This window comes from Leopardus geoffroyi, chromosome B4 (assembly GCF_018350155.1).
Source record: "Leopardus geoffroyi isolate Oge1 chromosome B4, O.geoffroyi_Oge1_pat1.0, whole genome shotgun sequence".
NCBI lineage: Eukaryota > Metazoa > Chordata > Mammalia > Carnivora > Felidae > Leopardus > Leopardus geoffroyi.
Window position 1 is genome coordinate 41,666,576 of NC_059341.1, and position 13,263 is coordinate 41,679,838.

The 13,263-nt window shown below is 45.0% G+C and overlaps 1 protein-coding gene across 1 annotated transcript in view; it reads right to left on the minus strand.

Annotated features, from left to right (window-relative positions):
• LPCAT3 (lysophosphatidylcholine acyltransferase 3) overlaps positions 1–13,263 on the minus strand; it is a 40,049-nt gene that overhangs the window by 3,493 nt on the left and 23,293 nt on the right. The window contains exons 2-6 of the mRNA XM_045466269.1: positions 3,024–3,131; positions 2,383–2,489; positions 1,503–1,596; positions 1,292–1,329; positions 679–857 (exon numbers count right to left, since the gene is read on the minus strand). Coding sequence (XP_045322225.1) covers positions 679–857; positions 1,292–1,329; positions 1,503–1,596; positions 2,383–2,489; positions 3,024–3,131 — 526 coding nt within the window. The remainder of the gene's footprint in view (positions 1–678; positions 858–1,291; positions 1,330–1,502; positions 1,597–2,382; positions 2,490–3,023; positions 3,132–13,263) is intronic.

The following is a 13,263-nucleotide window of genomic DNA, read 5'->3' on the forward strand; positions in this document are numbered from 1 at the left end:
GTGGTTGGCTTTGGGCAATGGTGAACGCGAGACCCTGCGAGTCACAGGGGCGGGCAGGGTGGGCAGGGGAGCGGTGTGGACGAGTCTGTGGTGCTTCCCCCTCAGGGCTCCTACAGATCTCACGGCCTCACCAACCGCCTCCATCCACACTGGGACTGAAAATCCAGTGCGGAGGACTGGAGGATGACCAATTCTCAGTCTGCTCCTTCCTACCCTGGTTGAATCGAGGCCCAAACACAGGCTAGACACGTTCTCAGGAAAAGGATTTTTCTGGTAACTTTTCAACTTTCTACTGTGATATATATATACACACACACATACACACACACATTTTTATATATTTAACAATCTTTTCTTTTAAACCGAGAAAACGGGTTTTAAAGGCAGGGATGTGACTGTTCAGGCAAAATCCTGTGGCATAAAAGCGGATTTTTACGTTTGTACTACAGGGTCGGAATGGCTGGCTGGAAGTAGCCTACGCTGAAATGGGCCCGCCACCCGCGCTGAGCAGGTACGGAGCGCCCGTTACGACAGTCCGGGGCCTGTGCGGCACAGGCCTGTGAGCCGGGGCCGTGCTGGAGAACGCAGCCAGGGATGGACTGCAGGAAGTCACCTAGAAGTGGCTTTGTATTGGGTGAGATCACCTACACAGAGGTCTTGACCAAGAGGGGCAATTACCTGTTTGGTATCTTCCCTGGTATGTCAGTCAGCTGTCCCTGCACCAGCTTCATGTAGTGGTTCATTGAGAACTGGGGCCCTACCAAGAAGGCCCCATAGAAGTAGGAGAAACCAGCAACTTCCAGCAGGGAAGGGACACCCCGTATGGCATATTTCTGTTGCTCAGAGGACAAGGAATTCTATGCCGAGAAGAGAATGAATGGTTCAGGATAGCCTTGAATCTCCCCCCAAGAGCCAGTCTGCGTGTTCCCCACCCTGGGACCCCACTGAACTGGGGTTCTTCAAACAGCCGTCTCTTTGAGGGCGTGACATGGAGAAGAGTAATTGCCTCACGTGGAAATGAGTATGTGCAGGGGTAACTTAGCAACAAGTGGCTGCTGCTTTTCCAAACGCCATGCTGGCACTGATCTCTGGACTTTGTGCGAGAGCTGGATCCGGGCAAATTAGATTTGCTGATCCGTGCTCAGTGCTATCTGAAACAGAACTCACACAGGCCGGGGATGAGGTAGAGGCTCTGCCCCTGGCATCTGGGTCCAGTCTTTTGATTACAACAGCCTTTCTCCTTCCCTCTGGTTCAATTCCTTAACCTCTCTGCAGAGGAATGGGAACTTACCTGATCCTTCCCTCCGTCAAAGTAGTCAACAGCCAGACCTGAGCAGAGAGAGAAGGTGTGGGTAGAGCAGGGGGAGAGGCCACTGAGGAGGTGGCCTGTGGACTGAGTGTAGCCAGGAGCGGACCGGGGAACACAGAGTAAGTTTACGGTCAGACGGTCAGACGGGGAAGAGCCTAGGGGTAAAAGGGGAAGGCAATGAGCCAGCACTCACCAATCAGTTTCAAGGTCAGGACACAATGTGGCATTGTCCACTTGATATCATAGTTGCCAGTGGCTGTGTAATAATATCCGGCAAGAAGGTAGGCCTAGGGAGGGGGAAGAATTTATTCCATCACCAGCTAGGATTTCTTTATTTTCTCCCTGCTCTAAAATCCACTGTATTCTTTCATTTTCCCCTTCTCTTGGTCTCCTCCTTAAAGGCTTTTGTTTTGAAGTTTGATCTTTTAAATTAAAAAAAAATTGTTTATTCATTTTTGAGAAAGAGAGAACGTGAGCGGGGAAGGGGCAGAGAGAGGTGGGAGGGACAGAGGATCCAAATCAGGCCCTGCTGACAGCAGACAGCCTGACGCGGGGCTCAAACTCATGAACCGTTGAGATCACGACCTGAGCTGAAGTCAGACGCTTAACCAACTGAGCCACCCAGGGGCCCTAAAGGCTTTAAGTTCCTATACATGGAAGAAACTGAACCCATGGAGGGGAATGCTCAAGGCTTCTCAGCAGAATGAGGGCTCAACTGAGAATTTGGAGCTTAGAGTCCATAGCTCAGTCTCAGCTGGTTTTCTGCCTGGCCTTTATGCGACACCCCTCCTGGACAGCTAGCTGGGTAGTCCTGGTCAAAACCAAAGAACAAGAATGGCGCAGTCCTGTGCAAGGGCTCAGCTGTTCAGGTCGTCGTCACTGCAACCTGCAGATGGGGCGCCTGGCGCCTGCGAAGAGTGACCTACCTGAAGCCATGCTGCGGAGAGATGTCGGGAGAAAGGACTAGAAATCGGGTCTCCTAGTTCACTTTTTCTGCGCCACAGTCCCCGACCTCCCCCCTCCCCCGAACGGCTGTTGGCTGTGGTCTGAGCTGCCGAGGGAGAGGCGTTTACCATCTGGAAGCAAAATGTAGTGAGGACGGCAGTGACGGTGCGGCCCATCAGTCGAAGGATGAGGAACTGAAGTCCAACACACAGCAGGGAGTGGTAGAGCTGATTTCCTGGAGGCGGAGAGGACAGCAAATTTTAGCCTGTGGTGGTTTTGTTTTTTGGGTTTTGTTTTTGTTTTTTCGCATTCTCACCTGGGCTGAGACTTCTAAACACAAAGAGAATATTTAAAGAAAAAAACCTTTGGTATTAGGATTTTTTTCTTTTCAAAGAGACTCAGATCTTGGCGGGAGGGAAGGAAATGAACTGTATACATATAAGGGATTGTCAGGGCGTTGCTGCATTTCTGAGTGTTTGAGCTAAAGGGATGCTCCTGAAGAAGGCTGCTTGCATCTTTCATCCAGTTACAGCCCCAGCAGAGGAAATGATGGGGGGCTGGCAAAGGTAACCAAGCACTCTCAAAATGTTATCTGGGAAAGGGATGCACGGAAAAGGAAAATTAAGCTCTGGTCCTGTGCATACAAACCCTCTTTGCAAGCAGAGCGTTATTAACTTCCCTAGCCATCACACTCTCTCCAGATACTCTGTTTAAGCCTGTTCCTTCCCAGGTTCCCTCCAATCGCTGTGCTACTGCCAAGTTCACTCACCAAAGTTAAAATAAGCAATTGAGAGGCCTGTAAAGGCGTGGAAGAGATGGATGAGGTAGCTGTCCTTGAAGTAAAGGTAACGCCGATAAAATACAGCCATGGGGTAACCTAGAGGGGAGAAAAATCAGTCAGAGGGTCACGCATGCCTGATGCCCTCCCGGTTTTGGAAGTTTCTCTGGCATGAAATGCAGCCCAGAGTGGAAAATACGTCCCTTATGTGGATGACAGCAGAGAACAGTATCCAAGAATCAAAATTTGCTTTGTAAATACAAACTTAAAACTGAAGATATGGGGGCACCTGGGTGGCCCCGTCGGTTAAGTGTCCAATTTCTGTTCAGGTCATGATCTCGCAGTTCATGGCTCCGAGCTCTGTGCTGACAGCTCAGAGCCTGAAGCCTGCTTCAGATTCTGAGTCTCCCTCTCTCTCTGCCCCTCCCCTGCTCGTACTCTCTCTCTCTCTCTCTCAAAAATAAATAAAACACACACAAAAAATTTTAAACTAAAGATATGAATTTTATACTGAGGCAATACAAAACTGGATCCTAAGACTAGGTTTCCTTTATAGCCTATTAAATATTGCTAGGAATTTTCTCTTGCGTTTTTCTAAATGACACAAGGAATTGAGGGTGCCTAACGATGCCCTGAGATGCTAGTTTACACCTTTATGCTCGATTATGATTTCATCGCCTGTGCTGTTAGCAGAGTAATGTCAGCTTATTAACATTATTAAGAGGACAAATATAAATTAAAACCAGGCTACAAAATGGGATTACTGACGGCACATACAGTTGTAGACTCCTCACATACTGAGGTCTGGGCATCAACTGTGTTATAAATCCATGTAAATATCCTGGGGAAATGTCATCTAAAGCTGTGATTCCGAGTATAGTCCCAGGGCCATGACGACGGAACTACAAGGGGTCTCTGCTGGGTCATAAACTGATTAGGCATGGCGAAAGGCAGCTTACAGAATTAAAAAGGGTCAATAACATTTGGTATTTCTGAACTACAATCAGTACGTTCCATGGCTTTACTACACATTCAGTGTTCTGTCAAGGAGCGTTCTACTTTTTTTTTTTTTTTTTTAATGTTTATTTGTTTTTGAGAGAGAGAGAGTGTGAGCAAGGGAGGAGCAGAGAGAGAGGGAGACACACAATCTAAAGCAGGCTCCAGGCTCTGAGCTGTCAGCACAGAGCCCGACGTGGGGCTTGAACCCATGAACCGTGAGATCATGACCTGAGCTGAAGTCGGACGCTTCACCGACTGAGCCACCCAGGCGCCCCGGTCAGGAAGCGTTCTATCAAGAAGTGTGGCTAACGTGCCCAGAAATACTCCTCCTGCAGCAGAGCACGTGCAGAGAACTGGAATCCTCACGTCTTTCTGGAAGGACACTTCACATATCCTATCATTGCATAATTAGTGTTCCTGAGCTGCTCATGATTTATAGTTGCTGCACCTCTTGCTGTCAAATTATAGGTTGCAGTTAGTTTTTCGTGGGCAGTATGCTGGTATGCGTGGTTAAACTCTGAGATGCTTAGGAACGTGTTGGACACAAAGAAAGTGCTCGATTATTTATTAAGTGAATAGAAAAATGGATAATCATGTTTTATATTGGCCTATGTCCTTCTAGTCCTTTTCCCCATTTTTTTCTTTTAATTTACCAACACAGTTCGGGTATTTGTGTATCCTGGTTTTTTCACGGAACAGTGTGTCAACTATTTGATCTTCTTGGTGCTAGGACTTGCTGATGTTCTTTGATTGCTGTTTTCATCATGGGCTAGGCTCTTTAACAAATTTACAGCTGCTTGCAAGTAGTTAATCCTGCAGATGGTCTATGGATCACGGGCTCATTCATTTGACAGATGTTTGTTAAATGCCTACTCTATACCAGGTATTCTGATTATAGAGCATATAATGAGGAAGGAGGTGGCATGTAATGGTTTATTCTCTTTCTTTCTTTTTTAAAGTTTATTTATTCTGAGAGAGAGCAAGCAGGGGGAGGGGCAGAGAGAGAGGGAGAGAGAATCCCAAGCAGGCTCCTCACTGTCAGTGCAGAGCCCGATGCGGGGCTCAATCTCACGAACCCGTGAGATCATGACATGAGCTGACTGAGCCACCCAGGCGCCCCTGTAATGGTTTATTTTCCTGCTAGCAGAAGATGAAGTGATATAGGATTACTAGGCTCAAGGGAGAGGGAGACATCTATAAACCCTTTCATAGTCAGATGAATGAGCAAAGAAACAGGATTGAGTCTCATTACATATCACATGGGCAGGGACAGAACACCAGGTTACAGCAAGTTTTGCTAAGAAGCAGAGCCAGGTACTAGAAAGTATATAGAATAGGGTCCAACTGCCTTAAATTTTTTGCTTTTCACTTTTTAAAAATATTTATTTTTGAGAAAGAGAGAGAGAGAGAGGCAGAGAGAGAGAGGGAGAGAGAGACACAGAATCTGAAGCAGGGTCCAGGCTCTGAGCTGGACACAGAGAGCCCGACGTGGGGCTTGAACCCAGGAACCACGAGATCATGACTTGAGCAGATGTTGGACGCCCAACCTACTGAGCCACCCAGGCACCCCTCATTTTTTTTTTTTTTTTAAGTTTATTTAGAGAGGGAAAGTGCGTGTGAATGAGAGGGGGAGGAGCAGAGAGAGGGAGAGAGAGAATCCCAAGCAGGCTCCATGCTCAGCGTGAAGCCCGATGCGGGCTCGATCCCACAAACTGTGAGATCATGACGTGAGGAGAAATCAAGAGTCGGAGGCTTAACTGAGCCACCCAGGCGCCCCTGCTTTTCATTTTTAATGTTTTAGAAACAGGAGTACAAATGAATAGAAGCGATAAATAGGGTAGATCTTAATTATCTAGAGTACTGGTAAATGAGTTCATCTATAGATAGCGGAAGAGCTTATCTCTTTAGGCACTAAGACCTTTAACCAACTGGAAGCACTAAAACCATTTAGAATGCTTGAAATTAAAAAAACAAAACAAAACACGACACACACTACTCTGCTTCCTTAACCTGAATATACTTAACATTTTCTTGGTGATCTGGGCCATAATTATTCTGCAGTACAGTCATGATGGCTTTGTGACCTGTCGAGGAGTGTGAAACCGTTTGCCCGGACCCTGTAGGCCCTCCACTGTTCGGCATTCTGAGTTCTTGTATCTGTTTCTTATGGCCTTCATGGCCCCTCCCTTGCTATTCAGGGATCAGGAGTCACTTCTTGAGCTTCATAGAGTTCCTTTCCCAATTTCTACTTTACTGCAGGCCTTAGAAACCGTAACTTTGTGTAAAGGTGTTAAAGGTGTAAAAAAAAGATGTGACAGCCAGAGTCTTGGGTGCTTTCCTTACAGGAGACTTAGTGCACAGGCCTGGTGACATCTGTTCTGGCCGCTCCAGGCCCCTTCCTCCTGTTTTCAGGTATATTTGGGGGGCGGGGTGGGGGTTGTTGAGTTCCCTACACGCAAGAAGATGGAGCAACTGGCAGAAAAATTAAAGAAGGCAGCAGGCCAGGTTACCACAGACACGGAGGTCCTAACAGAGAAGAGCAAAGCCCGGAATGAAGCCTCAGAGAGAAGAAGGAGCTGTGTGTCAGCCGAGTTGCTGGGACAACCCAGAGCTGATTTTGAGCGTAAACATCAAACCTGGCTCTTGGCTGCCACTCAGCTCAGCGGGCTTTGGGGCCTGGCTGCCCAGTCACCCCTTGAGGGATGTGCTGTTTGGCGCAGGATGTTGTCCCTCAAGCTATTTCTGAGTCTTAACGCTTTTTGATGGGAGTCGACGCTTACTGTAATGGCTGCAGTCACCGGAAGAATCTTTAAAAACCAACGAGAGCACCTCCTCACTCACCGCCCACCCACGAGTCTGATTCGGCAGGTCTGAGTGACCGTGATGTGCGGCAAGGGTTAACAAGCACCACCTCACGAAAATCCGAAAGCAAGCCGGCAGCACTTACTAGGTCCTGAGAATAACATTCTAAGCCTGATGGCCGGGGGTTCTGGTCTTTCCCATAGTAGCACCAAACATACAGAGAGGTTTGTTTTATAAACAAGTTTGCAGCTTCACGCAAGTAGTTAATTTCCTAGATATCCTGTGGATCGCTGGCTGCCTCGTTCCTTTGACAAATGTTTATATAAATGCCTACTAAAGCCAGGTATTCTGTTTATGAAGCATAGGAGAACTTGTTTGGCTATACTGTAACTGTTTCTCCTTTTTGATTACGTTTTAAAGGTGGGGAGGGCTTCAGAAACTCATTAGCAGATGAAGGATGATGATCTAACACATATTAAACCTTGAGGATCCCCTATCGGAATGGGAATGTTCCAACAGCAAAAACTAGGGCATTCAAAATGCTCTGAACCTCAAAGTACACTAAGTGGGTCCTCTTCAGAGGTTCAGCAGTCATGGAGCGTTTCCAGCTGTACTCTCCAGTCACTGGATCAGTCAGGTCCAAGTGCCACTTGAGTCAGAAACTAGGATCCGTCACAACCTAGACTGTCATGGAACTCCTTATTCTCCGTACGGTAGTTGTGAAATTACCTGTTAATCCTACAGGTTTGGAGGCTTCATTTGAAGAAGTAGAAATGAGTTGTTTAGGGGCACCTGGGAGGCTCAATCAGTTAAGCGTCCGACTTCAGCTCAGGTCATAATCTCACGGTTCATGGGTTTGAGCCCCGCATCGGGCTCTGTGCTGACAGCTCAGAGCCTGGAGCCTGTTTCGGATTCTGTGTCTCCCTCTCTCTCTGCCCCTCCCCAACTTGCACTCTGTCTCTCTCTCTTTCTGTCTCAAAAATAAATAAACATTAAAAAAAAAAAAAAGAAATGAGCTGTTTGTATTCAAGTCTGATTAATTTCTTTGACTTTCAACCTGTATAGCTATTTCTGGACTCTGGAGGAATATGGTATGACCCCATTTGATCAGTCAGTGGTTCATATTACCCCGGTGAAAGGAATATAGAGCATTTTTGGCAAGTGTGAGACAGAAGACAGAGTTAGACAGAACTGCTATGTGTTGGCTTAGTCAGTTACTTACACCAGTTTTGTCAAAGAAGAAAACTACCTCAAGCACCATACAAAGAGTTGGTATAATGTCCATAGCATACTGTAGTGGTGTTCAAACTTTCTGCTCTCTTTAGACTCTTAAATTACGGAGGACCTCAAAAACATTTGTTAATATGGATACTATCTATCAATATCTACTGTATTAGAAAATAAGAGGTGCCCAGGTGGCTCAGTGGGTTGAGTGTTCGACTCTTGATTTAGGCTCAGGTCATGATCTTGTGGTTTTTGAGTTTGAGCCCCACATGGGGCTCTGTGCTGACAGCGCGGAACCTGCTTGGGATTCTCTCTAAATAAGTAAGTAAATGAATAAATAAATAAAAGAAAATTTTAAAGTATTTAACTACTAATTCATTAAAAAATAGTAAACCAATTACATAATATATAACATACTTTTAATGAAAAAAACTATATTTTTCCAAAACAAACAAAACCATTTAATGAGGACAGTGGCATTGTTTTACATTTTTACAAATTTCTAGCCTTTGTCTGGCTAGATGGAAGGTAGCAGGATTCTCAAATCTGTTTCTGCATTTAGTCTGTTAATATGTTGTTTTGGTTAAAGCATATGAAGAAAATCTGGCTTCACGCAGATATACAGTTGGAAAGAGAATCTTAATAGCCTTTTCAGATCATTCTGAGTATTATTCTTTGATACCATACCAAAACTGGACAAGTAACTAATTTCCTAAGGGTAAGTGGCAGTGTGGGATCTGCAACCATATCAGTGAACTTTTCATTGAGGGCTTAAACTCACAAACCTGAGATCAAGACCTAAGCTGAGGTTGAGAGTCGGATGCTTAACTGACTGAGCCACCCGGGTGCCCCCCAGCTAAAATCATATTTCTTTTTTTTTTTTTTAATTTTTAACGTTTATTTATTTTTGAGACAGAGAGAGACAGAGCATGAACGGGGGAGGGGCAGAGAGAGAGGGAGACACAGAATTGGAAGCAGCTCCAGGCTCCGAGCCATCAGCCCAGAGCCCGATGCGGGGCTCGAACTCACGGACCGCGAGATCGTGACCTGAGTTGAAGTCGGATGCTCAACCGACTGAGCCACCCAGGTGCCCCTAAAATCATATTTCTTAATATCACCACTGATTTCCAGCAGAAAAGCCTTTGTGTATTGGGAAGTTGTCAAGCTCATGGTAACGGATGCAAGTTTTCCCACATTCTAATATTCACTTGAAAGCTTGAATTTTAGTACTGACTACAAATACTGTCAGTTGTTTTCCCTGAAGTGACAGGCTCGCTGTGCACATTTTCGAGAAACTATGTGCCAAATGCCCACGTCTCAGCAACCACAGTCTGTCAGTCATTCTTTCAAGTAAAAATGGTGTTCAATGAAAAAAGGAGCTGCCACTTCAACACGCAGCTCAAGCACCGCACAAGACCTTGGCCTCCACATGCCATTGCACTTCAGGATGAAGAAATGCTTTGTTTGTATTTCCCAGTTCCTCAAATATAACATTAAGAGGACGTGTACTCAAGGCTTGAGATGTAATAAAATTAATACTGATGCTTCATCGAGGATATTCTTTTTTTTTAATTTTGTTTTTAACATTTATTTATTATTGAGAGACAGAGAGACACAGCATGAGCAGGGAAGGGGTAGAGAGAGGGGGAGACACAGAATCCGAAGCAGGCTCCAGGCTTTGAGCTGTCAGCACACAGCCCGACGCGGGGCTCGAACCCACAAACTGCGAGATCGTGACCTGAGCCCAAGTCGGATGCTTAACTGACTGAGCCACCCAGGCACCCCTCATCAAGGACATTCTTAAGTGAACCTGGCCTTTTTCTTTTTTTTGGACTGAGAGTACGCTGCAGTGAAGAATACAGTGACTGAGGGTACAGCTGTGCCCTTGCCCTGACTGGCACTAAGGCACCTGCAGTCTACCCACCGTTTGTACCATCAGAGCAAATGTCAACGCAGTAAAAATGGCCAATAACATCTTAGTATTATAGTGAAGACAATTTTAAGGTTCTCAGTGACCCCTCGGGGCTCATGGACTACACTTGGGGAACTGATGAACTGCTGATATATGGAATGATGTTTTGGCTTAATCTTCCTTCTTATAATACCCACATCTGTACCTTTTCTTCCTCCCTGCTTTACTCACCTGCCCTCCTGTATTTTTTTTTTTTTTTTCTATTGAGGTATGATTCACATACCAAAAAATTTTGCTGTTTCAAAGTGTGGAATTCAATGGTTTTTAGGATATTCACAAGGTTGTGCAAACATCCCACTATCTACTTCCAGAATTCTTCCATCTCCCCAAAGGAAACCACATATCTGTTACCAGTCATTCTCCATTCACTCCTGTTCCCAGACCCTGGCAACCACCAGAGGTTACTTTCTGTCTACAAGGCTTTCATATAAATGGAGTCATATAATATGACTTTTATGTCTGGCTTTTTTCACTTCACATAATATTTTCCGGGTTCATTTATGTTATAGCACATATCAGTACTTCATTTTTAAAAACATTTTTTTCGGGGCACCTGGGTGGCTCAGTCGGTTGAGCGTCCGACTTCAGCTCAGGTCATGATCTTGTGGTTTGTGGGTTCGAGCCCCGTGTCGGACTCTGTGCTGACAGCTCAGAGCCTGAGCCTGCTTTGGATTCTGTGTCTCCCTTTCTCTCTGCCCCCCTGCCCCCCCTCCCACCCCAAACTCTGTCTCTCTCTCCTTCAAAAAAATAAACATTAAAAAAAATTTTTTTAACATTTTTTAATTGGAGTATAGTTGACATACTATGTGATTACCAGTTTCAGGTGTACAATATAGCGCGTTAATACAATGTAGCGTGTTAAGCTACGCGCACGGTGCATTATTCTTTCTTTATGGCTGAATAATATCCCGTTTATGGATACACCATTTTGTTTATTCATTCACCAGCTGGTGGACATTCAGGTTGTGTCCACTTCTGGGTACTATGAATGAGGCTGCTATGGAACATTTGCGTGCAAGTTTATGTGTGAACACATATTTTTCCGTTCTCTTAGGTATATACCTAAAAGCGGGTCTCTTGGTCCTCTTACCGTCTAACCCTGCACTTCTCAGTTGGTGGTGCAGACCAGTTTTTAAAATCTCCCATTTTTTGTGGACCAATACTTCTGTTAAAAAAATTTTTTTTTTAATGTTTATTTTTGAGAGAGACAAGAGAGCGTGAGCAGAGGAGGGGCAGAGGCAGAGGGAGACACAGAATCCAAAGCAGGCTCCAGGCTCCAAGCTTTCAGTACAGAGCCCAGTGCGGACCCTGAACCCACGAACTGCGAGATCATGAACTGAGCTGAAGTCAGATGCTTAACCAACTGAGCCACTCAGGCGCCCCCTGTTGTGGACCAATACTTTTGTAAAATACAGAGTCATGGGCTTGGATGATGTGAGGCTGTCAAACTGTTACAAAAGTTCCTAAATGTTAAAAAAAAAAAAAAGTTCCTAAACGTTGACTCTCACTTTCTTGGCTTGCTTTGACAGGTGGCCGGTTACAATCTGAATAGATCGCACCGACCTATCTTTCTTTTTCTCGTTCACTGAAGGCTTTTTCCTGGCTCCTAAATATGGCTGATCTCCAGGATTCAGTATTGACTCTCTTACCATGCTCGCTACGCTGCCTCTCTGGAAATGGCATCTACTCTCACCATTAATAGGATCTTCACGCCAAAGACAAACACATCTTTAATCCTAACGTCTCAAGTTTCAGTTCCACATTTCCTACTTCCTGGCCGGACATCTGAAATTCTGTATTAACTAAAACACGGCTTACCCTCTACTGAGCCCTCTCTTGGCTTCTGTTTTTATTTATGGTGCCATCATTCTCCAGGTCACCCAACCACGCTCAAAAGCTTGAGTCTGGCTTTGCCCCCTCCCTGTCCTTAGTTCCCTCCTTTCCATAGGATCTCAGCACTATTACCACCTTGTCTTCTGTGCTCCACTGGCAGGTCAGACCCTTAAGCACTCATCCTTAAGCTCCTGCACCCTGAAACTCATGCTCCCAGCAGCCCTATACCAGAGTACTCTTCCTTCAATTCCTGCTCAGAAAACACCAATGACTCCCAAATGACTCCCGATGACTACTCAACAGAGTGCCAGTCCCTAAGCCTAAGATTCAAGGTCCCTCTTCTAAACTACATTTCTAATTAAAACTTCCATTTCTCTGCTTCAGCTAAAACTGATCTGCCAGATTTTGCCCAAACATATCTTAGGTCTTTTGACTCTAGACCTTGGGTCATGCCAGTCCCTTTGCATGGAACGCCTTCTCCAACCACCCCTCTACCACTCATTCTAGAAAACCCAGTTCTTTCCTTTTGTAAGGCTACCTCAGACCACAGTGAACTCATGGCCCTGTATATTACGGACTTGTGCCTTAAACCCATGGTACTTAGAAATAAGACTCTCATTTGGTAAGTCATTATATACTATAATGTGCCATTCTTTACATTTTTGTTGTGTATTAAGGTCTTTTGCTTGATTGGTCAACAGTAATGGATGTTTAACAGCTGTTTGACCTTGAGCATCAGTTTCCTCCTCTGTAAAATGGGGGAATAGCACCTGCCTCAGTGAGTTGTTGTAAGGACAACACATACAAAGTACTAAGCACAGTGCCTAATATATTGTAAGTGGGCACAAAATTATACAAATACACATTCACATAAAGTTAGAGGGAGGTAAACACGGCAGCCTTTGTTTTCCAAACATCTCCTTTCACCTTCCTGCTAACGGTCTTTTTTCCCTTTGTAGCCTCAGACCCTTAATCCTCTTCTTAGCTCATATTTCTCTTGTTAAAAAAAAAAAAAAAAAAAAAAAAAAAAAGTTAGAGAGAGGAAAAGCAGGCGTTATCTGAGAAAATTCTGGGGCAAATGGATATCAGAGCTTCTGAATCTAATCTTCATTCCATGTGACAACCAAATGACTAAGGGGTTTCCTTCCCATCTGCATTTCAAAAGAAGACTCATAGCATATTTATTTTATAAGGGTACTGACTTCGGCTTGCCAACAGCACTTTTCCCAAAATACAATGTACTACTGAATTAAGGCGCTGTATGGTTGGAAGAACACCAACTTTGGAGTTAAGACAGACCTCAGTTGTTACTTACTAGCTGTTGCCTCAGGCTTGTTGATGGTTAACCTTTTTGTCCTCCGTTTCTGTTAACCTGTGTCATCAGTAAAATGAGTATCTAGC